The 27,634-nt window shown below is 34.7% G+C and overlaps 1 protein-coding gene across 1 annotated transcript in view; it reads left to right on the top strand.

Annotated features, from left to right (window-relative positions):
* FCHO2 (FCH and mu domain containing endocytic adaptor 2) overlaps positions 1-27,634 on the top strand; it is an 89,008-nt gene that overhangs the window by 7,364 nt on the left and 54,010 nt on the right. Inside the window, 7 exon segments of the mRNA XM_080638470.1 lie at positions 4,912-5,003; positions 9,289-9,363; positions 10,237-10,378; positions 10,462-10,614; positions 13,859-13,963; positions 21,014-21,112; positions 22,127-22,223. Of these exon segments, the coding sequence (XP_080494596.1) occupies positions 4,912-5,003; positions 9,289-9,363; positions 10,237-10,378; positions 10,462-10,614; positions 13,859-13,963; positions 21,014-21,112; positions 22,127-22,223 (763 nt within the window).

Below are 27,634 nucleotides of genomic sequence, written 5' to 3'. Positions count from 1 at the left end.
TTTGTCTGAACTTCTGTCATCAAACTTAAACATTTGACCAAAACAAGAGTGTATGTAAGATCTGCATGTGCCTTTTATTGTGTCATATACTTAGTTTTGCTGTGAAAACAGTATTTGCAGCTGTCCTTTTCTTGCTTCTCATGCTCTTGAAACAAGTAGTACATATCTGACCAATGATGAGAACTTTAGAATCACTTTAATAATTGAGAAACATTTGTTTATACTGGGTAAAAAGACACTGCTATAATAGAGAGTATTCACTTTTTACACTATCAGACATTAATGTTGAATGGTTTTAGTCCAAAGCAACAGAGCTGGCGCTCATGTATTTTGGTAGAAACATAGGAAATACTTATTCCTGCTGATTGCCTGGAAGTTGCTACTTTACCAAATGTAGGCTCTAAATTCAGAATCATCTCTCTATACAACACACAAATTTAAGAATTTTCAAAGTCTGTTAAGTAGCTCAGTGAAACACAGTTCCTGTAATCTGCTTCCTGTTATGCACAAGTCATGGAAATGCTGAATTCTGACTTCACATTTGCTGACATTGTTACTTTCATTTCCATGAGGAGATCATTGCAGTTAGTTCTCATGAAGGGACATGGAAGGACTATCTGCCCATGCTTTCTGTGGTTTTATTTAGTATTCAAGGTTGGCCAGTAATGCCTCACTGTAGAGTTATTTAAGTGTTTATTTGTATTTGAAGTCCTGTTTCCTCTTATGACTTGCTGCCAGGGTCATCTATATTATATGGACAAAATATCTCTCTTAATGGCAGTATAAAATGGGAAAACTCAACAGGAACACCAGCTTCTGAAGAGAGAGTTTTGTTAGCTTTGGGGCAAAAGGAGAAAACTCCTAATGAACTTAAGTGATTAAATTGAGCCTATCTGGAGAGGTGACCACTTACGTTTTGCATTCTCATGCACAGTTTTACAGTTGTTTTCTGTGGAGTGATAACAGGATCATCCTTAACAGTGTTTTACCTGCAAAATGACATTCATAATAGTCTTTCAAGCTTACCTAGAAATCTGTTGCATAGAATCTGATGTTATGCGTCACAACAGAGTTTCCACTTTCTCTAAGATGCAGCTTCTAGAAGAATCTGCATCTGACTTCACTGTCTATCTGTCATAGCAGTGCTTCTGAATGGGAGCGAAAGGTCTTATCAATTCCCTCTGCTACGTGCTGCATTTGTTTGTTTTTGAGTGGGCTGGTACTGGGCTTTTAGTGATCCCAGTTGTTACTGTTGCCACCAGGAAGGAGCAGGTAAGAACACTTCATGAAGAAAAACTGGCTTGACACACAGTTTCCATGTATAGAATTTTATACAATGTGTGGGGGGAGGGGTAGTGTAAAGGAAAAGGAATCACAACACAAATAAATAGTGTTGATGGCATGTGTGTACATACAAGAATACATACTTATTTTGTAAATTGAGCTACTTTTTCTCTTAGCCGCAGCATATATCTCTATGTTTATCCTAAACACAGAGCCTTAATTTTGGAGCTTATTACATGAATTTTTTGAGCTACTCTTCTGGAATGTAACTACTGAATGAAGGAGTTGTGGACAGGACATACAGCTTTCCTAAGAAGAAAAACGTCTGCTCTCTGCACTGAGATTTCATACTTAACTTGACATGAGTATACATATATCTCCAAACATAAGTAGAAAATAACATAATGTATAGAATTTAAATCAGGTTAATCATCAGAACTGATCATGTAAATTATTGAACAGTTTTGAAGTCTAGATATTTGTTATTATAGGTAGAGCCTGATATTGGTAAGAGAAGCTACATTTGACAATATATTCACAAGTGAAAAAATGCCTTTTACTTCTGCCAGGCTTAAACCATATTGGCCCTCCAATCTCGGAGCCTGCTTTGGGCTTGCTGCTTTGTTTAAACCTAAATATTTTTCTTACCTAGACTCTTAGCCTCTGATAACTATTGAAAATGTATAAAAGATGTGGCTTTCAGAGGACTTTTTTTTAATTGAGAGAAGTATTTGTTCTCTTTCTCTGTTGTGCTTTCTGCTGTTCAATGTGAAGTCAGGAAGAAGAGTAGGACTGATTAATTTTTCCACTTAATTCAAGTTTTCTAGTTCATTTGCAGTAACCTTCAGTTACAGATAGGGAACAAGGTCACTATGGGAATTCATTGTTCTGGCTCATTTCATTCTCCAAAGGTCTGCAAAGTTACATTTCTGACAGATTATCAGCTATCAGGAAGGCTGCAGCCAGAGGCTAGGTCATGGCTATGCTACTCTTCCTGTATTTCTAAAGTTACAGGAAATTTATGGAGCTCCAGTATAGAAAAGTCCCCATTAAAGCTCACATTATGAAAAGTTCAGAAGCAGTCTGTGTTCAGCACATTTTGATAGATGTGTTGATTTAGCTAGAAGAAGCACCTTAAGGCAAGGGGAAAGAACATTTCTAAAAGGAGAGTTTTATTAGTTATCTGGAAGAAGAGCCTAACACTTACTTGTAAATGTTTATCTCCATATTTGAGTACAGTAAGAACTTTGGAGTAATTAAATAAGAACATTTTTTTTTAAAATCATTATTCTGATTGAAAATATTACTGAAGTCTTAATTACAGATTATCCTGGTGTTTTTTTATGTGGTGGCATTCAGGTTTTATACTGAATAAATACAGGAAGATAATAAGCTACTTATTAGTGCACCAGTGGTTAAAATTATTGTGGGTTTCAGACTACAAGGAAAAATAGGTGAGAATTAAACGTTTAAACTGGTTCTTGAAAGTGTAAAACAACATTAAAAAAAAAATTACATTTCTTACTAATTGGTGTTCTTATCCTTCTATTTTTCCAATTTATACGAGATTTGCTCACTAGGCGGTCCTCTTAGTTTGCTGTACTTTCACGTGTTCAATTTAGTTCTGCTTGTAGTTTTAAGAGACCTTTCTGTAATTGCATTTATGCAAAACTGATCTGCATTTTGATGGACTTTTTCAGGTTAGAACTTGCTGCAGCCTTAGGAACTTGGATTTTATAGGTGTTTTTTCTTTTTGTTTGTTTGGTTTTGTGTTCCCTGATGCTTGAAAGAAGTAAAGCAATTAATCCTGGCTAGTAATGTGAATCCAATTGCCTTCCACTATCTGTTATTTGTAAATTCATGTGTCTGTGCATGGTGCCCTTTAAGGCAACTTGCTGTATTATTGACTGATGTATTATGTAGTGCAGTTAACACTTCACAGAAGTGTGCCTACTACCTTGGCTCCTGCGAAGTTCTTCTGTCCACCCATGGCTGCTTCCACTTACATAAACTGACATATCGCTGCCTGCTCTTTGCTACCACCTCTTCTGCTAAGCAATGCAGCTGTTTGTGTCCTCATAGTGATCTGGATCACCGATCTTTGTTCTTACTTGCCTTTATTATACAGCTTTATTTTTCAGCTGTATAATTTCCCTGATCAGGTGCACCTCATGGCTGCACAAACAAATTTTTCTGGAAAAGAAAGGACAGAAATACTTCGAGGGGTGTGTGACCAAATTCTCAGGTTTCTTTCACTGGAGATGTAGAACTGCTGCTGTGAAAAGTCCGGGATTTTAAGAATTATGTGAAGGTCCTTGAGTGCATCCAAAGGAGGGCAACAAACCTGGTGAAAGGGCTGGAAGACATGTTCTGTGAGGAATGGCTGAGGGCTCTGGTCTTGTCTAGTTTGGAGAAAGGAGGCTGAGGGGTAACCTCATTGCTCTTTGCAGCTTCCTGAGGAGGGCAAGTGGAGAGAGGTGCCGAGCAATTCTCCCTGAGATCCAGTGACAGGAGGAAGCTGTGCCAGGAGAAGTTTAGGCTGCACATTAGAAGGCATTTGTTTACCAGAAAGGTGGTCAGACACTGGAACAGGCTTCCTAGAGAAGTGGTGGATGCCTCTAGCCTGTCAAATGTTTAATGGGCATTTGGACAATGCCCTTAACAACATGCTTCAACTTTTGATCTGCTCTGAGGTGGTCAGGCCGTTGGACTAGATAACCATTGTAGGTTCCTTCTAACTGAACTATTCTATCCTATTCCATCTTCTTTCCCTTGTACTCTGAACATGCATGCAGTTTTCCTGAGGGCATGCTTCTGTGTCTTTTTTAGCAGCTAGGTGGAGGGAAATGGATAGCTTGACAGGAAGACTTTTCTAGGAACAGTGCTATATGCTGTACCATGCCTTGCCTTCCTTTAATTTCTGTTGTTGGTTTCTTGTGTCTGGAGGAAGTTCACCACAATGCCAGAGGTGATAAGATGGCTGAGTTTATCAGTGATGAGGGCAATGTCTCTGTTTTATTGGTGAGGCACACCTTACTGGAAAATATTTAAGTTTTAAAACTAACCTCAAGAATGCACAAAGGGAAGATACTTGTGAGAAAGATGAGATTAGGGGTTTTTTGGGGTTTTGTTGTTGGGTGGTTTTTTTTAGGGGGGGGATTGACCAATTTTCAAAAAACAGAAGATGATACCTGAAGTGTGAAGAACTGGGGAAGTGGGATATCCAGGGATATCAAAGTGTGAATATTAATTGATGGAAAATAATAAAAGATATGAGAGAATGAAGAGAGAGTACAATATTTAGTATATGTTAAATAACATGGGAAGTTAAAGAATACAAGAACTGTAGAAATCTGAAAAAGAAATGGGTTTGAATATAGCCTAGAAATATGTAGTAGAAGAGTTGTCACTAGAAGGGTAGTGGTTGCTGCTGAGATGGTTTTAGTTTGTTTTACATATAGAGGATTGATGGGAACTAATGGCATCTGGTAAAAAGGTGAAGCATTAGAAATCATTCAGGTCATATGACTTGATCAATTATTGAAGTGCATAGGTTCTATATTTTGTTCTTTAATTGCTTTGGCATGTTGTGTTTCTTAGTTATACTTCCTTTTTATTTATCTTTAGGGGGAAAGGAACAATGGCTTTGATGTCCTCTATCACAACATGAAACATGGACATTTGTCAACAAAAGACTTAGCAGACTTTATAAGAGAAAGGTGAGCATTCATCCTTGGTAATCTTGGCTCTTTAGTATGCTGGTTTTGTTTTTTATCTAAGTTTATCATCATGTTTAGCAGTAATATGCAAAATACATAAAAATCAATGAGCATTTTAAAGTATCTCTTACATCCTACAAGAATATCTAGGTTTATTACATTCACTTTGAACTGAACAGTGACTCTTACGGATCAATTAATAACAAACTTCTAATTTTTCAGGTTTGAATTAAAAAAAGAGTAAAAACCTAGAATTGTCACATAGGTGTCCATCACTTTATTTAAATGAATCCCAATTTTTCTTCGTGTTTGGAAGAAAAGCTGTAATTCAAAGTAGCAGACTTTATCAGGCTTTTTAGCAGTTTTTGTCCGTAGATGTAAAATAAAGGTATTAGCAACTGCTGCTATGATCTTAAAAATTATACTTTAAGATGATGAGAAACTAAGTTTTTTAAAACAAAAATGAGTGATACATAAGGGCAAGAAAATAATATGCAGAAAATAACACAAGTTCTTCTCAATGAGATGGAAAAGACAGAACCGAAATCTGCAAATATCACAACTTCCAAAACAGATGACTTAGTGCTGGGTTTAGTTGTTCTGTGAAAGAAGGCTGCTGCTGCTACATTGAACAAAACAGTTCTCATTCTGGACAAAATCAATTGTATGTCTGCTTCAGAATTTTGTCTTAATTCAGTTACTCTCACCAGATGACACAAGGAGAAGTCTTGCAAGAGACTGATTGAAGACCTGTTTCAGTGAAGGTTTCTTACAGTAAAAGCTGTCCCACAAAACAGCTTTTGTTTCCTGGAATTTTTAAGCAAAATTTTAGTTTTGGTGTCAAATAGATCTTAACCGAGTTTATTTTAAGCTTCCACAAAATGTAACAACCACGACAGGTACTTTATTGCACTGACATTTGCATAGTTTCAAAGTGAATTGGAGAAAATGACAAATCTTTCAACTGAGCCAGAAACAGGTGAGTTAAGAGTGCATGGGTGATGGGCAGTCTCCTGTTGGAAGGACTACACAACACAAGGAGTTTTGTGTTTCAAGAATTCCTGATTCCAGGGAGCACATTATGATGCTATATCTGGCTTGGATTCTTTGCTTGATTATAGTGAATAAATAAAACTTAACAGTTAATTCTACACAAAATTCCTAGCAAAAATAATGTGGTATTCTAGGTTTTTTTCACTCTGTAAATTTATCCAAATGAAATTTTAAATGAGATGTGCCTTTGCAATCAATATATAAAATATTTGGACCTTTCTCCGCATATTGAAAGTGTTTCAGCTGAAGTTTCTGCTAAGTAATTCTAGTGATTTGTAAAGGAGACCTTTATTTTTCCCCAGCTAAACAAGTTTAAATAACATTGAAGGCTAAAGACATGAGGATCCATATGGGCACTTTATCCTCAGTGAGAGATCAAAAAACTTCTTTTCTGTTCTTGAGCATGAATAGGATGTGCTAAAGATAGATGCAGCCTTTTAAGAGCATTTTTGGTAAAATATGTGGAAATTTTCATTTCTCATTAACAGACTGAAATTCACTAGAATCTTGGTGCTACATTTTAATTTATTTGACAAGGCTTCAGTATCGTTCCTTAAAAATGACTTGACCTGAGTGAAAACTGCTGGATAGGTAGAGACAGGTCTGAGTGGGTGATACTACTTTCAACAAGTTAGAGTGCTTAATCTTTGTATATACTGTTTGACAGTAGTCACCTGGTTGGTCAGGATTGCTGGAATCTCCAGACAAGGCACAGAATTTGTTTGGTTTTTTTTGTGGAGCAATCTCAGAGAGAAAGGGAAGGTGGTGGAGTGTATCTGGATGTGCAGACTGCTTAGGGTACAAAAGACATGTCTATATGAAGCCAGTCTCTGTCACTTGTTGTGTTGAGAATAGTGTTTTGGTTGTGGGCATCCTATTTGGGGAAAAGTCTATTGTTCTCTTTTCTCCAGCCTTAGAAATAGTAATGAAAACAGAAAAATTGTATAGAATGTGGGAAAACTCTATTATAGTCAGCATGAGAATTTTTTTAAATATTTTTCTTTCAAAACTTCTTTAAGAACCTTCTGAAATTGCAGAATTTTTCATCTGAAAAAAGAATAAAGTTTGAAATGTGTTTTTAAAAGTACATTATTTCTGTAATATATCTGCTGTTCCAACTGGTTATCCCTAGAAGGAGCAGAAGTTTTCCTTCTTGGCTCTGTCCCTTTAGTTAATACCAATCCAATTTTCAGCAGTGTTGTTTCACTTTTCATTTTGGTTTTGAGTACCTCTTAATGGTCAAGTACTAAAAGAACTGAGACAGTTCGGTCTGTGGTTCAGAAATATGTCATCTGAAAGAGTGAGTTTTGTGGCAGACAATCTGCTCAGTATTGGTAAGTCTTGAATGGAGCACGTTATCTGTCTGCTGTAAGATAGGTATCTTTGTTATGTTCTTGATAAAGCATGTAGTTTTTTTTTTAAGAAGAGAAAATATAAGAAGTTTGGGCTGCCCCCTTTTATTTTTGTATTTCTTTAAATACTGGGAAGATAATGTCTTAATACTGTTAACTACTTTGAGGTATTAAATACACACAGACACAATTCTTTGCATGTAAGAAACCACTCTTCACAGGTGGGAAATTAATAGATATTGTGCTGGGTTTTCTCCACAAGTTTTTCAAATGTTTTTCTGTACCACTTGCTGAAAGTGTCATAAAAAGAAGCTGCTTGATCAGAAGAAACTGTCAATGCATATATTGCCATTTAACTAAATGTGGGGATGGCGAAGCACAGACCTATGAAATGTAGAAAACATTAATAGAAGCTATTGATAATTAGCCAAAATACATTGTTCATCATAATAATCTTAAAAAAAATCACTCTATCTTCTGGGTGTCTGTGCATATGTGTGAGTTCCTGTGCAGTGAGCAAGAATTCCAAACCTTGGGAACTTAAACTTCTTTTATAATTAAAATATATACATATATAGAAGGAGGATAAAGTTAATTGATTTTTTTGTGGCAAGTAACTTCACAGTTATTTGTAGGTGACATTTAAAATATAATTCAGTTACTGCATTTTACAGTTTAATCTCCAAGGTGATTGTCCAACTGACTGGATAGTTATTTTCAAATTTCAGTAGGTTTAAATACATGTCCTTCTGTTTCAGGTGACTACTGCTGCTTTGTTTCATATTTTCATGAGAAAACTCTTTCTGGTTGCAAAATGTTGCTGTGAAGGAAAAATAAAAACAACTCCCTTAGCCATAAGTGGTCAAGCTAGAACTTGAGAAGGGCATGAATTCTTAATCTCCATTTCTTTTCCTTTCACTTTTTCCCCCGAATAGAGTAATTGCATAGCAGGAAAGAAATTGCTGCAAGCTTTTGCGTTTTCAGGAAAAGGCAATTACAATATTCGCGCGAATCCAGGATGCTTCTAAATCTAAGTTGACGCTACATATTGAATATTGATTAAGGATAGAAAATTAAAATAGTGTGTATCTTTACTTTAGCAATAGGAGAATAAGCAAGATTGATGAGGGAAGAACTTACAGGAGTGACCTGGGGGAAGTCACTCCTGTAACACTTGGTGTGTGACTGCTGTTCCCTGGTGTTTGCCCCAGCAGGGGTTCTAAGGAGGACATCTATGCTGATCTTTGGATTTTGAATCTGCAAAGAGACAAGTAAAATTGTGGGTTTGAGTGCAGGAAAATATACTGAAACTTTATATAGGGAAGAGGTTTTCCAAAATAGATTGGAATGTATTGAGACAACCCTCTTTAAAAATGAGTTTAAACAGTAGAACACAATATTTTACTTTGTATGTTAATTTTAGTTTTACAAACTCAAATACCTTTATGCAAAGAACTTAAGCAAACAAAAAAACATTCAGTTTGTTTATCTAAATGTTTTAGTCACAAATATATTTGATTTTGTTGTTCTGTGTATCTCTGGTGTTTAGACAGTGCTAGGCAGGTGATTGTTATGTCACTTTGTTCTGACTGTTACTAAATAATGTTAAAGGCAAAGAGGAAGAGCAAAGAGTATAGGAAGGAAGGAATCATCTTTTTCAAGTCTTGAGTTCCTAGGTTTTACTTGTTTCTGTTCCCTGCAACATTCTATCACTGGATTCTTAGATTTCTTTTTATTTTAATATACTTCTGATTTTGCGTATGGTTTTTGAGGGGTCATTAAGTAAAAAGTCCTTTGTTTTGCACCTTTATGATGCATATTTATCTATCTTCAAATATCTTCAAAATTTTGATTTTGCTTTTAATGTTTTTCTTTGACAGGGCTACAATAGAAGAGGCATATTCAAGGTCAATGACAAAACTAGCCAAATCAGCAAGCAATTACACACAGCTTGGGTGAGTAGGTATACATAAGAGATAAATAAATAACTGCATGCATGTTATCAATCAAGTTTGATTCTGAGTATTTTATTAATGAAGTTGAAGGTAGTACAACCTTGCCACCTTTAAAAATGATTGTTAGTAACCATGCAAGTATCATATAACTGTATACACAACAAAGACAGTGCAATTCTTTATTTACAGTTCAAAACAAAAACCAACAAAGCCCAAATGTGGAGGAACTGTCTGTTTCTGTGTCTAAGGTTGAGTTCCTTTCAGCATGATAAAGGACATTACTTTCTGTTCTATGCTTCCAAGCCTATGATAGAGAGAGGATATGGTCTGCAAATGTGGCAGTAAATTTATTTATTTCTATTATTTCTGCTTTCTGGAGAGTTATTTCTGTCCTCAAAGATGTTAAGAATGAGACTTCTCAATAGATTTATTCCATAGTTTAATGAAAGTCTTACCCATGGGGTTGTGTTTTTAAAAACTGGAATGATTAATGAGTGTTTTTTCATTAGAAAGATTATACCAACAAGAGCTCAGACTTCTTATCTAAGATTTTTTTTTTCATTTGTAGCAAAAGCAGCCAGAATTGTGGGCAGCTTTTGTCAGTGGATAATTTGATGCCAGTTGTTGCTGCTCTTCAGAGATTCTATATCTGTATCACTGATGTTAGTTTGAACATCAGTGCTTTAAAGTTTTAAACATGGAAAAAATCAGTAGGTAAGATTCTAAGTACGTCTGAAACATGAAATAAGGATTTATAGCAGTTGTTAAGGATTTTATTTGTTTCTGGTTTAGAAACAGAAGCGAACTTGTGGAAACTTACGATTATACTTTACCACTATTAAAAAAAATATATTTCGTATTTCTTCAATCTAGGACATTTGCACCGGTTTGGGATGTTTTCAAAACCTCAACAGAAAAACTAGCAAGCTGTCACTTGGATCTTGTGCGGAGATTACAAGAGCTAATAAAAGAAGTTCACAAATATGGCGATGAACAAATCAAAGCTTATAAAAAGGTTATCAGTTTTTTCTTATGCATGTCCAATGATTTGTTAACATTAAAATGATTTGGGTTTGATAACCATGTGATATTTGGCAGACTAAAGAAGATGTTTCAGGAACACTGGAAGCAGTGCAAAATATTCAAAGTATCACTCAGGCCTTACAGAAATCAAAGGAAAACTACAATGCCAAGTGTGTTGAACATGAACGTTTGAAAAAGGAAGGAGCAACACAGAGAGAAGTTGATAAGGTAGTGCTGTGGTATCTTAATTTAATTCATTGTGTATCACATTCACCACCTCATATTAGTGAGTGAAATGCTCACAAAGGGCTGAAAATAGTTAAAAGTAGTAGTTGTGGCTATTTCATAATGTGCATGATATTTTGAATACCTACTAACGTTTTGTTTACAATTCCTTATTTGTTCAAATTGCACTGCTGTTTTAATTATATTGTGAATACCTGCATCATATGGTAATTTTGTTTACTGGCTTTTACAGAAGTTGTGTATAATTGTTTCAGCATCTGTTACGGTTTTGGATAAATTTCCTTGGGTAAATACGAAAGTACTCGGTCCCCTTTTTATTGAATTAAGGGGTAGAGGGATATTCTCCCTTCAGTGAGACATAGTAGCTAATTATACAGTATCTGAAGTCTGTCCCATTAGGAAGAAAACCAAATAACATTGCTTCCAGTGCTAATTTAAAAGATTCCAATTTCATGGACTAGAAACCTAAGGATGAGTATCTTACTGTTGTATTGAGTACTGTGCTGGGGTTATCAGGGAGTTTGATCTATTCACAGAATCACAAAATGGTTGAGGTTGGAAGGCACCTCTGGAGGTCATCTGGTCCAACCCTGCTGCTCAAGCAGGGCCACCTACAGCCAGTTGCCCACATCCAGATGACTTTTGAATATCTTCAAGGATGGGGATTCTGCCACCCCTCTGGGCAACCCATTCCACCACTCAGTCACCCTCACAGGAAAAAAATGTTTCCTGATGTTCGGAGGAAACCTCCTGTGTTTCCGTTGGTGCCCATTGCCTCTGGTCCTGTCACTGGGCACCAGTGAAAAGAGCCTGTCTCTATCTTCTACATACCCTCCTGTCAGTTCTTTGTACTACTAATAAGATGCCCTGTGAGCCTTCTTTTCTCCAGGCTGAACAGTCCCAGCTCTCTCAGCCTTTCCTCATAGGAGAGGTGCTCCAGACTCTTTATCATCTTAGTGGCCTTTTACTGAACTTTCTCTAGTATGTCCATGTGTTTCTTGAAATGGACAACACAGAACTGGACTCAGTACTCCAGGTGTGGCCTCACCAGTGCAGAGTAGAAGGGAAGGATCACTTTCTTGACCTTTCCTGTTTCCGGGAAACTAGTAGAAGAAATAGGTCATGCTTCCCTGTCTCTGCGTCTTCTCATTTTAAACCTTGGTGCCTCTGCCTACTCCCATTTCAATTGTATATTCGTAGGACTCTGTTCATGTGAGAATGATCTTAGTGCCTTTTATAATGCTATCTTGAAAGACCAGATAGAGCTGGTTATTGTCTTCACTAATAACAAAAGTGATCTTTTTGACCATGTTCCAATTGTTTTATTTTTGATGTAAAGCTAGATTTTTAATTTTTTTTCTAGCTTCTGTCTCCAGTGACAGTCAATGTTGGATTCTAGACATCAATCAGAAATATGTGGGTTGGCAGAAGTTTTCCTGCCAGTCTGTTCAAAGTATAATTTTTCTGAATTCTTGTAAATAGAATGAAAGTTTTCAGTAGGAAAAGTTGACTTGATGGAAGGCATGTTATTAAGATGTAACATTATCCTTGTTCAGCTGGATACTAAAAAAAGGTTCAGTCTGATGTCTATGTGAGAAGGGAGAAAGAGGAAGCACTGGTGGGTGAAGGCCATTTTTTTCTATTTTATGTTTTCCGTAGATACTTCTGTTTGAACAATTAGTCCATATATGAATGCTCTGAAAGCACTTGATCAATGTTTCCAGCAGGAGCAAGTAACCATGACCATCACCTCTTTCAATCATGTCTTTATTCAGATTTACACTTGTAATTTCAGAAACGTGGTGACAAAGTTTGTATTCATTTATTTTAGCTTTGGCAGGGAATAGGTTTGTTAATTTTAGCACAACATAAAAAATGTTTTCTATCAAAGTAACAGAATAATTATCAGAAAGCAGGGAATCTGCACTTAGATGCTACGAGCTAATCATAAAGCGAAATATGTAGTGAAATACTTCATTGAAGAATCTGAGGAGGTGTCTGAGTCCTTGCAATTTTCACTGCAACTGAAAGCTAGTGTTAACTTGTAATAATTTCCTGTTGTTCTCTGACATGTGAACTTCTCTATTTATAGTGACTTGACAAAAAATTCTTGACTGATCCTTATACTTTCTCTTACAGTAAATCTGCTAGAGTTCTAGCAATTGCTGCATCCAACTGAGAATAAACACATCTTGTTTTCAGAAGAGATTAGTAGTTAATCATACAATGTTCATGTGTTTCATCATTTTGTCTGGCCTGCTGAGTAGTTGTTTTTTGTAGATGCTCTTCAGCACATAATACTCACATTTTGCTCATCTTAAACATTATAAGAGACAGAATTTTTTTGTTGGTGGTGGTGGATTTTTTTTTTTTTTTTCCTCCAAAATCCATGCATTTGGGGTTACATAATGGTTTATGAAGAAACTTACTTTTGAAGTCTTTTAACTGGTCATTTCCTTCCTTTTTAATATTTAAGGTTGGAATAATTTTATTGTAAAACAGTTTCAATTATTTTTAAAAGCAGGTGTTCTGAGAACACCTTGTAATTTCAGCATAGTAAATGGCATTTGGGAAACTAATTAGGACACTTTTCTTCTCAGTAATTCCCTTGTGTGAATGTGGAAGAATTAGAATCATGAAGTAAAATTCAGGAAAAGTAACTGATGGGATTGATACAACCTGTCATGCTCTCCTTTTAATGCCTGAAGGATCCATATTCTTCAAACAGTGAAGCATTTTCAGGCTATGTTATTCTGGGTGTATTTTTAAGAGAACTGTGCCTTCCTGATTTTTTTTTTCTTTTTTTTTTTTTTAACCACTGACTCTCTCAGAATTCCACAAATAACTCTGCTCTGTGTTCTGGTCTGGCTTCCTTCCTGTTTTCTGTTGCAGATCTAAATATTTGAAAAGAACTAATTAGTTAACTTCAGCAATACAGTTTTGATTTCAAAATCAGTATACTATAAATTCATTATTTCTGATAAGGGGAGGTGATTTAAATCAAGTAGTTGCCTTGTTACCATTTTATGTGGTTTATGTATAGTTTGAATAGAAATCTCTAATGGCTTGGATATGAGTTATTTGGTGATGAAATTTTGTTACGACATTTCACTGTTTTGATATGCCCTTTATAGATCATCCTAGGCTTTCTTTTAATGGTGTCTTTAAAAACCTTGGATCAGATTGTGTATGTGACATTTGACACTTTTTTTGCACTGATCTACAGGCAGCAGTTAAATCAAAAAAAGCTACAGATACCTATAAACTGTATGTGGAGAAATATGCTGCATTTAAATCTGATTTTGAACAAAAAATGACAGAAACTGCACAGGTAAGTGCTGTGTTAAATGAGTTACTTTTAAAATAACAGATGCTACTTTATGTCTGAACACTTGATATCAAAGCTTTTGAAAAATTGATTCAAGATAGAATGATCTCCTTTGGAAACCAATACGAACAATAACATTAGAAGTAATACATTTGAAGGTAAACATTGGCTGTATATGTTGTGATGGCACTGTCCTCTAATGACACAATTAAATGCTAGGGTTTTTTTTATCTTTAAGAAATTTTTAGGAAGACAACAAAGTGAACTACTGAAAGTGTTGTAGATGCATTAATGCACCTACATACGCGATTATGTGGGAAGTCTTGTATCACTTATTTGTAAGTGTTCTAATATTGGTTGTCCTTCCAGCAAAGCACTTCAGTTGCAGCTTGTTAGAGTGTCTTCCTTGGGTTTACTTGAGGTTGTGAAAAGCACTTGCATCTGTTCAAATTTCTGGTGTTTGTTTGGCTTTTTTGAAGACTTCTAGTCTGTATTCCAGAGGATACCAAGTTGTCTGTGTCATTGCATATGCTGCTTCTTGTTACGTTGTAAAGTTTCTTTTTCAAATCTGTTGATAACAGACATTTTACCACTGCCCCAGATTTCAAAAAAGAAACTTCATCATTTCTGTGTTTTAGTAGTAATAGTTGAGGACTGTTGGGAAGTCAGAACATCTCTGGCGGTGTTCAAGGCCAGGTTGGACAGAGCCTTGGGGGGCGTGGTTTAGTGGGAAGTGTCCCTGCCCATGGCAGAGGGGTTGGAACTAGATGATCTTAAGGTCCTTTCCAACCCTAACGATTCTAAGATTCTAAGATTCTAAGATTCTAAGATTCTAAGATTCTAAGATTCTAAGATTCTAAGATTCTAAGATTCTAAGATTCTAAGATTCTAAGATTCTAAGATTCTAAGATTCTAAGATTCTAAGATTCTAAGATTCTAAGATTCTAAGATTCTAAGATTCTAAGATTCTAAGATTCTAAGATTCTAAGATTCTAAGAAAGATTCTAAGATTCTAAGATTCTAAGAAAGATTCTAAGATTCTAAGATTCTAAGAAAGATTCTAAGATTCTAAGATTCTAAGAAAGATTCTAAGATTCTAAGATTCTAAGAAAGATTCTAAGATTCTAAGATTCTAAGAAAGATTCTAAGATTCTAAGATTCTAAGAAAGATTCTAAGATTCTAAGATTCTAAGAAAGATTCTAAGATTCTAAGATTCTAAGAAAGATTCTAAGATTCTAAGATTCTAAGAAAGATTCTAAGATTCTAAGATTCTAAGAAAGATTCTAAGATTCTAAGATTCTAAGAAAGATTCTAAGATTCTAAGATTCTAAGAAAGATTCTAAGATTCTAAGATTCTAAGAAAGATTCTAAGATTCTAAGATTCTAAGAAAGATTCTAAGATTCTAAGATTCTAAGAAAGATTCTAAGATTCTAAGATTCTAAGAAAGATTCTAAGATTCTAAGATTCTAAGAAAGATTCTAAGATTCTAAGATTCTAAGAAAGATTCTAAGATTCTAAGATTCTAAGAAAGATTCTAAGATTCTAAGATTCTAAGAAAGATTCTAAGATTCTAAGATTCTAAGAAAGATTCTAAGATTCTAAGATATTTATTTTTAGTTCTTGGTTTAGTAAAGCTTTTACAAGGTAGGAATTTTCTTTTTGTTTGAAAATTCGTTGCTCTTTCCATTAGTGTCAAAGATTAATTTTCAGGTGGAGATGGAATTATTGGGGAAATTCATTCATACTTGTGTTTTTAACATTTAAGTGCAAAAGTGTTCAGGTTTTTTGTAACTCCCTGGAAATAGAGATTTCGCAGGTTGGGGGTGTGTAGGCTGGCATGTGGAAGGCTGGTCTGTCTTCCACTGTAAGGTACTTCGTTACTTTGAGACCTTCATTAGAATTTGATCTAGTTAATCTCTAAATAGATACTCAACACAGCTGTTAGAGAAAGGATACCACATATATCACATACCAGAACTTTTCCCTCCCACTCGCCAGTGCAGGCATTTGCAACAAAGAAGTGCTCTACTGCAAAATTCTGATTGTAACAAAACTGTTACTTTAGAAGTCTTGACAACCTTTCCATGAAGAGTTGCAAAATCATGTTTTTGTGCACGTCCTGTCTTGGTTCTGATTGAAGAAACTGTGCTCCCTATGCTTTTATATTTAGTTTGAGTTAAATTTGACAATGTACATCATGTTTCTCTCCTTTTAAAAAAATCTGTGAGTTTTAAATGCTTTTTTATTGTGGGGTATAAAAAAAGTGATGACTGCAGTTAGTGGTTTAAAAAGGCTTCATTAATAATTGAAGATCAACAAGAAAAATCAACAAAAAAAAACAGGCCAGTACCCATGGCCTGTTGTACTTCTCAGCTGAACCCAGGACACGTGGAAATAGGACAACTGGTAATTTTGACAGCAAGCTAACTTAAAACATATATTGAAAACACAGCTTCACACGTCAGAGATGAAAGAGAAGTACATGCTTCTTCCTTTGTCAAGTAATTGTGCAAGAGGTACCTTGTAGAAATAATCCAGCTAAAACTTTAAACCATAAGAGACCTACAGTCTCTTTTGTTAAGAGATCACATAAGCATTTGTGCTGGCACAAAGGCAGTCAGTGTGGTACCAAGCTAGTTTAAGCTGGTTTAATGTGTGACACTGGCCTGGGCTCACTTGCATGTATGTCCACCATACACATTTACATCTGTTGCCTTAGCATTGTGTGTCTCTTACTGTAACTTAAAATATTTGCATATGTTATCCCCAGGCAATTTGAGTGGGATTAGGATCAGAATTGATATGTGTGATTAAAATTGTTTGAGAGTTTTGGGATTAGTCAACCTTTTTAAACTTTAAACTAGTATGTATCTTAATACAATTCTTGGAAACAAGTATAATAAAAGAGTAACAAAAGAATCACTGAAGTGTACCATTACTCCTGGGGGGTTTCAAACTGACATGGGACACATACTGCTGCTACTCAAAATGGTAACTTTTTATACTGTTCCTGTTAATGTAATTATTCTGTTTCCTTAGTAAGCATTCCAGTAACTCCATTTTTGTTTGGTTTTGTATAAATTGCAATGCAGCCTGACTTTTTGCTGTAGACCCCACCTTTTGCTACAAAGCAATCAAGTAATACCAGAAAAAAATACTGAACTGTTCTATTTGTCTCAAGTTGTATGCAAGTGTGGCTTTTCTGGATCAAGAAGTTCATACCCTGTTTGTTATTTAGCTTGCTTTAAAAGTTACTGAGCCCCCCTCCGAAACATATCTTGTGAATACTTCTAATCCACTGCACAGCAAGTTCAGGCAGGTTGATTTAAATCTTTATTTAGTCTCATAAAAGCTTCATGCTGCCCATTCCTTACCTTATAAGAAAGAGACTATGTTTATAGTAGTTGTCTTATTAACTCTCTGAAACAATAAGAAAAAACTTAACATGTATGACTTCAATAACCCGGCTTTGCTAAACTGCACTAAAAACTTGTCCCCAGTGAGCAAAAATGTTGGGAATAATGAAAACAAGTTCTTTAGAATTGACAGAGGTAAACATGAAATGGATTTTATCGTCAGTGAATTAGTGAAGAAAAATGTAAGGGCTTTCAGCAAGCAAATTTGTTGGGCTTTTCATCATGTACTAAAAAAAATTAATCTAGTTAAATAATCCACTACAACAAAATAATGAGAAAGCTAACAGCTTATTTTTGTATTTAGAGACAGAATATGAAGATGCTCTTTGTTAATCATTATTTGTGTTATTGGGTAGGTATTACATGTCTAAACCAGGCTGAGATGTAGAGAGGTGAGGGGTGGGGGAACAGAAAAACCTACCACCACACATTTTTGCTGTGAGGGATGTTACAGCTGGGAAAATCTCACCATGGTTTTGGGCTGCTTTGTGTTTCTATGTTTGGGGGGTGGGAGGGCTGGAGATTTAGGATCTTTTGGTTTATTTACTTTTTTCCCCAGTACAAAACCATTGCAAAGTTACCTTTCACCACAAACCACACTTGTTTAAATGTCCTTAGTTTCTTAATTGCAACTACCTTTTTAATTAATATTTAAATTTTCACTTTATGTGATAATAGACACCTGGAAATTTTCCACCCATGCCCACTCTAGAAATTAGTATTGTCATTCTGCCAGTATAAGTCATATTTTGGAAATTTGTTTTTAGTGTAGTAGTGTAGCTGCGTCTACAATTTGGTTGCAGAAGGCCTACTTTAAAGATGACCTGATAGGAAAAATAACAACATTTACAAATATGTGGAAGACTACTTCTGTATGAAGCACACCCTGTATTATCTTAATTTAGGGTACATTTCACATGAAATATATTCATTTGGAAAACAATCAATGGGGAGTGTAAGCATTCTCAACTGTTTCAGTGCAAAATTGGTTGTCTTAGCTTAAATATATTTTATACTGTTCACATACTATTTTTCTGAGGATAAACATTTTTAATTGCTGTGGGTTTCTAGGTACTAATGTAGTAATGTAATTACCTACATTACTAACGTAGTAATGTGTGTAACGTACTCACTTAGCTGTACTTTTTTCTTAGTCAGACTCCACTGAGGTTTTTTTACCTATTTTTCCTCTTTTGCGTTTTGTTATTTTACCTGAAGTTATCAAAGTGACTTGTGATATGTGATTTGAGAGACTGAATTTTAAAACATACAGTCTTTCTAATCTTGAATTGCAAGTTATGGTTTTTGCTGTGATAAACATGAAAGGTTTTATTTTGATTAAAGAAGCAGGAAATTGCAGTTCACTGTTGTTTAGAAATGGGATTTAATAGAAATTCCTCATTGATTTTTCTGAGTAAAGCTGTAGTTTTCTTAGCAACTGCATAGCAATTGCATAATAAAACATCATGTCTTATTTGCCAGATTTTCACCTTGTGAGAAGCTTTTTTTAAAATTATTTTTTATTGCATACCATGGTCAATTATTGGAACCCCTCAAATAGCTGAAAGTGCTAAATTATTGTTTAAAAGTTAGAACTGAGTAGAGTTGTGTGATGATTTTGTGTTTGAGCAGCCTGCATATAAATAATGTTCAGGAATGAATAAAAATTCATTTAAAAAACCATTGTAAAACTTACAGGAAAATACATGTTTATAGAAAGGAGTAATGTTTGCTTAAACTCTGTATACTGAGTTGGACAGCTAACGATTCTGTCTACTGATTTTTCATCGTTATTGTAGCTTAAAATAGTAAGAAGTAGCTTGCATTTGTTGGGTCATTAACATGACAGATTCACTTCAGTCAATCTTTTCAAAATGGACTGATCTTTCAAAAGGGAAAGTAAACAAGCTGGTTAATGATTATATCTGTGATATGAACAATGTGGTTGTGTCATAGCACCTAGCTTTATTCTTTGATCAGAACCTCTTTGTATTATGTACTGTACAGGCCTAGATAACTCTACTTCAAAGACTTTACATCTTAAGTATAAAACAATAAAAAAATAAGGAAACAATTGGAGGAGGAGAATGCTTCCCACCAAGTTAAAAAAAAAAAAAAAAAACCACACACAAAAAAAAAAAACCACACACACACAAAAAAAAAAAAAACAACCAAAAAAAAAAGGTCTGTAAATGGCCAACTGTTTGATAGTCATTGTAGAGCAGAGTTTAGAGGAGACTGGTACCTCTGTTTTGCAGAGTTTTATGGGGAGCTCAAACCAAACATGAGGGAAGCATTGTTGGCATAATTTCAAAAGTTGACTTTGTGTTTAGGTTAAAATTAGATAGTGGAAAAAGGCACACATTGGAAGAACACGTTGTGCACATGTGTTGACACCCTGATAGCAAGTGACTGTAGAGATGGACCATCTGATGGACTGTTTTGAAAGGAAAATAATGTAGTTTGTATAATAAGGCAATTAGTACAGGAAGTAACATCATAGAGTAGTACAGGAAGTAACATCATAGAGTAGACTACAGAGGATGACCATATCCTCTGTAATTAAAGAGTAAGGCTGCTGGGGGAAAAAAAATCTGTTTGATTGGTGGCTGGAGAGATATGTAAGTTTGGCAAAATTAAAACTGAGATTTTAGAAGTTAGGTACTTGTCTGTACGGAGATGTGTTTGGGAATCTGAGTAGCAGGAGGTGTGAAGTGTGGAAGTATGATCTTCAGAGAACCCTGTACAAATTGGAGAGAGGATTAAGTGGTGCTCCAAAGTTTGGTCACACTTGAAAGGACAGTTACAGAAATAGGAAGAGAACTAAGAGCAGGAGTAAACAAATATTTCAAGACAATTATGGTTGATTGTTGGGGAGGATGGAACATTCTGATCTCTGGCTAGGGAAGGGTCATTGAAAACATTGAAAGTGCTTTTAAAATGGCTGTTAGCTGGAAGTGTAAAATGGAGCAAACCTAGAAGATTATATGCAGTGAGTTTAAAGATCAAAGAAATTAATCATAATTGAAGAATCAAAGGATATAGGTTTAGCTAGAAAAAGAGAAAGCATGTGTATATTTGTCGTGGTTTAAGCTAAACCAAGACAATATTATGCGCAGAAGGAGAGAGTGCTAAAAAGGGAGCGCAAAGCAGATTAAGATTTCTGGGTTTAGATGGAAAAACGAGGCTTCAGTAATGGAGAAAAGAGGTTTGGGGTTTTTTTTAACATTTTCTAACCCTATTTGGTAGAAATACTACAGATACATGAAAATTTAAAAAGCAAGTAAAAAAAATTTGCAAAGATTTTAAAAGAATATATTGTATTTTAATGTATATTATTTCATAACTGAATTCTGCACCATTCTTTCTTAAATATTGTAATTACAATTTCTTAATTATTGTAATTGTAAAACAAAACCAAGCAAACAAACAAGAAAATAAATGGGTGGGGTTTTTTGGGGTGGGTTTTTTTTTTTTTTGTGGTTTTTGTTTGTTTGTTTTGTTTGTTTTAGTTTTGGGGTTTTTTCTTAATTATGTAATTCTTAATTATGTGTAGTTTATTAAAATTTAAGGTCTAGTCTTTCAAGAAATCTTTTCAGTATGATTTCATTACAGCTTCTTGTATTGGTTTACAGAAATTTCAAGACATTGAGGAAACACATCTTCTTCGTATGAAAGAGATTATAGAATCATTGTCAAACACCATAAAAGAAGTTCATTTACAAATAGGAGAGGTAAAATGTTTTTTGGGGTTTTTTTTATGCCACATATTTTTCTTAACTATTAAGTGGAAGATTTCGTACTGTGTTTATAGTAATTACAAGATCACAGCTTTCAAATTATAGTAAATTCAACATAAGCTGAAATTTTCATGGCTTTTATAAGTTCAGCATCACAAAATTTACAGAATAAGTCTGAATAAATTTAGTCTCAACAAAACAAAATATTTTGACAATATGAAGAATTTTTAGTGTCTTTCAAAGTTCTGATGTCTGGGTATTAAATTAGCACTCATTTCACACGTAGTTACACTATTCTTTGTTTAAAACTTGAAAAAACAGAAGTTTCCAATTTTTGTCAGTAATGGAAGATTTTATAATATCTTTTCTTTAGTTGGTTTAATCAATAATCCTTAGAAATAATTCTTAATTTTTGGATGTTTTGAAGTGGAGTTTTATTTGCTTGCTGTTAGAGTCACTATATTTGTCAGTTTAGAGGTTTTCTGCTAGTGAATAGTGGTCACAAGGGTCATATATTTATTTCTAACGCATATACATATGGTGTTGCTGGAAAAACTTCTAATTAAGAGTATGTGGTTGTTCCTTTGTCATACCAAAACATTACAACAGTAATGCTTTCACTCAAGCAGGTGGGAGTTGTGATAATACAGTAGTAGGAGTTCACGCCCTTAACTTGTACTGGCTTAGGAGACTACTTGTCTTTCTGACATTGCAATGAGTCGTGTTGCTGACAAATTCAGAAAATTATATACACAAGTTGGTTTAGATGGAGGAAATTGAAGTAAATTCTAGACTCTTCATCAAGCTCTATTCTTTCATTCTTAATTTGTATCTGCATTGTACAAACACTTGCTAATACTGAAATGCCTGTTCATTTCTGGAAGCCCTGTAATATATTTTAGAGGGAAGTATTTTGAACTTCAGCTCTACAGAAAACTACTTCTTAATTACATTCCTTCAGTTACTGTTTTTTAAATTCCTTTTGTGTGTGGTGTGGTTTTTCTGAAGGTGCATGAAGAGTTTATCATTAACATGACAAATACTACAGTTGAGAGTTTGATCCAGAAATTTGCTGAGTCAAAAGGAACTGGCAAGGAAAGACCTGGTAAGAGATTAAAAATAATAGAGTAGGAAATGTTAATTTTAAAACTTTAGGTTTCCACTCTTAATGAAAGGTCAAACCCCTGTTTGTTAGTGTGCTGTATTTTTAAGGTACTTAGACAAAATCATGTGTTATCAATTTCTATGAATAATTTTATATCAAAACTAATTAATTCTGAGAATTTGAAATTGTATGTGTAGTATTTGTGTTCATAAAGCATGGCATTTTTTAGCTCTGAGTTACTCTATGTAGATCTTCAAGGAAGCTTTTGAACTATGTTGTTCCTTGGTACATCAGTGAAATTTGTCAAGAAACGAAGTTCCTTGCACAAACTATGTATTATTTACAATATGTTTCTGCATAAATTATATTTCAGAACTTCAATATATATTTATAAAAAAATTTCTATTCAGAACAGATGTCTATAAAGCTACTTATCAAACTTTTGGAAGAGTTGCATCAGTTTATTTGATTAGTTTACAAAACTGTCCATTTGAATAAATTGTATATAGATTGTTTCTTCACTAAGCAGCAAACTGACTAGTGCTTTCTGAATGTACTGCTTGTTGAGTGTGGTGTATAGAACTTTCTTAAAAAGACCATCTCACAGTACTGTTTTTCTAGCATTATAGGAAGAATAAAAAGTTTAGTATTTGGGCATGAATACACAGTCCCTAGGTGTATGAATACAGGAATTCAGTAGTATTGTTTTCTGTTTTCTTCAGCGCTGGGAGTCCTGACTAGCATCTCTCTCCTCCAGTATAGAAGCTCAAATGTCTTTTTAAGAGCAAGGATGTACATAACACAGTAGATCTGAAGAATTTATATTAAATTATTAAATATTACTATTAGGTATCTTACAGTGTCTCTGTTAGGTGTTTTTAATATAACATTGTTTCATTTTCTTTCTGTGGTCCACCAATGCTGATATCAGAGTGGGCTGAGATCTGACTGTATATGGAACAATTTTCAAATCTTTTCTGCATATTTTGCAATTTTTCAGTAAAGATTAATGAAGAAAAAGTATGAACTTCAGAGGGTCAAGTTACATGGGTCTGAAATCAGGAAACTGAGTGTTTTTACCTGTGTTTAGACTAGCTGTTGTGAGATGTCCATCACTAGGGATCTCCATCTTGCATTTAGGATTCTGATTCCCTGGGTTACAAAGACACTTCCTAATGTGTGCTAGAGCACTCTGTACTTCAAGTCATCCATGTTGTTACTGTGAGGTTTTTTGCTAGAAAACACAATAATTGCATGAAAAGTAACACTTCACTTTTTAATTTAATGGGAGAAGTTATAAATTTTCTGTACTTATTTGCTGCTTTACAGAGTTCTTCAAAACCCATTTGTATTCTCTGGGGCCAAATAAAAGTTTTGCCAAATTACATTTCTTCATTTTAAAAGCAAAGTATTCTAAGGAAAGATAGCATGTTTAGTCTGGAAATATATGCATCTTGAATTTTCTTTTCAGTGTTAAATTATTTTATTGATACCAACTTTGTAAAGCAGTCATGGTGCAGAGAGAAAGCACACGCAAATTCAGCAGTAAAAGAATACAAATTCACAAGAAGTTGTGAAGTGCCAAAGACTAGAAACACCAACTGCCAGTGATGTTAATTATGGTTACTGTTTCTATTATATTTGTTGTATTAAGTTATAATCATACAGCTTTGACAATTACAAAGATTTGGAAGGCAGAGTGAAGAATCAGCCATCTAAGAATGAAGTGGAAACATTCAGTGTCATAAGGTCTGCTTTTTCTTGATTAAAAATATTCTTTTCCGCCTTTGAGGATTGTTCTCTAATGGAAAGGTATTGTAACTAGTGCACCAAAATTTGGCAGTTCTTGTGCATGATATATTTATTAACTAGACTGGAGAAAGAGATGCCTTCTCAGATAAATCTAAATATTCAGTGTAAAAATTATACTGACTTGGCATACAAAACAAATGTAGAAAAGATGTCTTATGTACTTCACTGTTGCTTAAGATTCCAGTCCTAAATCTGTTTGAAGAAAATGGTTAAAAATACCTTAGGACTGTGTAGGCCTTCTCCCATACTATTTGTAGGCTACTATACCAAGTTAAATGATAGGCTGCTTTCTGAAATACTGAATTTTGAGAACAAAGTAAACTAAAAAGGTAATGCATAACAAAGTATGTTGGTTTATTTCAGTATATTCTAGCTATAGTTGCAGTTCATAGCAGAGTTCCCTTGCTTTTTCTTATATCTATAAAAATAAGAATTAATCTGAAATGAAGTACTGAAGAGGGCTGTTTTGTTGCGTGGACTATAAAAAGTTTCAGTAAAGTTTTCTAGATATAGGCAATTATTTTCTTAAACTCTGACCTGCATATCTGAACTTCCTCTCTGTACAGTGATGTCCTTTGAACTAGATTGCATTGGCTCCCTCTGGTGGCTGATTTCTGTCATCTGTAATCATAATGTATAGGGACTTCTAGAGTTTTAACGCTGGTTTGCCTAATACAGACAATATTTCTTTCAAGCCATAATGCTTTGTAAGACTTTTAAATTGACCTATGGATTTCTTTTAAATGGCTGGTTTTTAACTGCTATCTAAATAACTTACCTGGTCAGCTGTATCATCTACTTCTTTTTTTTTTTTTTAATTTTTTTTAAATACATATTTAAATTTTAGTTTAGTTTTTAGTTTACAATTTTTAGTAACACAGTATTTGAAGAAATTATATTCATTATTTGTTTCTTCCAGTCAGTGTAATAAATATAGCCATGTCCATTTGCAGATATTTTAACTGATTTAAAAAAAAAAATCACTATAAAATAATGAAAAACAGAAAGAGAGCTGGCAGGACTTGCAGTAACCAGTGAAGCTTCAGCTTAGAATTTAGTGTGCTCTGAACAGTTTCTAAAAGCCAGAGGGACCTGAACAAGCTTGAGAAGTGGGCCTATGCGAACCTTGTGAGGTTCAGCAAGACCAAGTGCACCTGAGTTCGTGTACATGAGCCAGCAGTGTGTGATTGTAGCCCAGGAAACCAATCACATCCTGCACTGCATCAAAAGGAGTGTGACCAGCAGGTCAAGGGAGGTGATTCTGCCCCTTTGCTTTGCTCTGGTGAGAGCTCACTTGGAGTACTGCATTTAGCTGTGGAGCCCCCAAGCATAGGAAGGACATAGAACTGTTGGAGCAGGTCCAGAGGAGGCCGTGAAGGATGATCAGAGGGCTGGAGCACTTCTTCTATGAAGGCAGGCTGAGAGAGCTGGGGTTGTTCAGCCTGGAGAAGGCTCCAGGAAGACCTTATTGTGTCTTTTCAGTACTTGGAGATAAAAGTATAAAATATATATGATAAAAATATAAGAAAGATGGGGACAGACTTTTTATCAGGGCCTGTAGTGACAGAACAAGGGTCAATGGTTTTAATTGAAAGAAGATAGTTTAAGGTTATGTATAAGTAAGAAATATGTTACAATGAGGGTGGTGAAACACTGGATGGAAGAGGTTCCCAGAGAACTTGTGGGTGCCCATCTCTGGAAACTTCCAAGATCGGGTTGGACAGGGCTCTTAGCAACCTGATCTGCTTGAACATGGCCTTGCTTATTGTAGGAGGAGTTGGAGCTGGATGACCTTTAAAAATCCCTTCCAACTCAAGCTGTTACATGATTCTATGATATGTTCCTGCTGTTAGGCCTAATAGCAGGTTTGATACCATCAGTTGGAAGATGCTTTTATGATTCACATGATCCTGCAGTGTTCATCAAAACTTGTTGGCCACTTCTGATGAATCAGTTTTCTGTTTATGATAGTCTGTTGCTTCTTGTTCCTCGGAAAATTAATTTATTGCATGGCAGAAAACATTTTTTTCTTCTACCTAAAGCTTAGGTTAAATCAATAACTGAAATGATAATGTCTATTCAAGGTTAATGACTTATCAATAAGTTCTAGTTATATTTACTTAATCTTCTAATAATCTATTAAAAATTAGTTTGTTCCAGTATGAAAAAGAAACTGCTAGGAAATATGAATTAACGTTCTTCCTAGATCTTATGTCTGAAATTGACAGAATAATATCTCATGTGGTTGAAGACATTAGTGAATGCCTACATAGCTGAAGCTGATCATGAATGATTTTTAATTTTTAGCTGTTGAATTATTGTGCTTTTTCATGTGTGGGGAACTAACTCTGTATGTTTGTCCATGTATTAGTTTTTGTCCGCTACACAATTTACCAGGAAGGTACCTTGAAGGCCAAATGAGAAGACTCAGCTGTGATGCATTGTCCAAAAAAAGAAAAAACAACCCAGTAACAAAATTAAATCTGTATGATTTGGTTTCATTAATTTGCTCTGGTATCAATGTTAGTGGCTGTTGTAATTTATGAAGTTGTTCCTCTTATTTTTGCATGTTTTTCTTAAAAATATATTAAAGAAGAAATCAAAACATATTGTAATGCAGACAAAAAATGAAAAGCCATAATCTTTGCTGGCTCCTTGGGCGTCCAATAAAACAGTGACCTGCAGATGGCTATTGTTATATATCCTGTGCCATTAATGAGTGTGAGAGAGGCACTGGGTCATCTTTTAACTATAATTAAAAATAATTCATTGTTTTGTGAAAGATGGATCAAGCAAGCACAAATCTGAATAAGCCAGAGCATGATTTGAAATTTCAGCACACAAATAGGCAGAGGATGTCTGGCAAAAAGAAAATAGACTCATACAACTTGTGTGTACCAGTAAAAAACATCTAGAATTTGAGCTGTGGAAAACACAAGCCCATAAAAATACTTCTTTTCCCCTTTCATTATCTATCCAACAATTTTGAACTTTATGGAGGGACTAGAAGTAGTTCATTTATTTTAAAACATTGTAAAATTAGTTACTGCAATACATCGGTTCTTTGGATTAAATATTAACATTACTTTACAGTATTTATTGTCCATGATTGTTGTCGATCAGCCATCAGTGGCTCTTGCACATATAGTAAGGCATTTGACTGCGGTTCCTTTTATCCTTTTAGATATGAGGAATAATAGTGTAAGTCCTTTTAAGCAAAGGTTGTATCCACAGATAACAAGATTCAGAACAGGGCAGATGTAAAATTCCTACTCTGTTTCTTCCTTCACCAAATCCAGAAATTAGCAATTTGGTCAGTAATCGAGCAGTAATGCTGGTTAAAAAACTGTTTGGCCTGTTGCTTTTGGAACTGCTGAAACCTATTTCTTTGCCCATACAGCAAAAATTGTCTCAAGGCTCCTGGTAATTCCAGCCGTTGAAAAGTTTAAGGTCATGGGTGTCAAATGGAGACATTAATTCAGGACTTTTTTTTCTTTAATAATTCTGAATTTTTTTCTGGCAAGACTATCAAACAGTCTAGAGTTAGTAAATATATCGGTGACTTAGGACAGCTATAATCATAGAAACAACTCAGTTGG

This window comes from Psittacula echo (genome assembly GCF_963264785.1).
Source record: "Psittacula echo genome assembly, chromosome: Z".
NCBI classification, from domain to species: domain Eukaryota; kingdom Metazoa; phylum Chordata; class Aves; order Psittaciformes; family Psittacidae; genus Psittacula; species Psittacula echo.
This window is presented reverse-complemented; position numbering and strand designations above follow the sequence as displayed.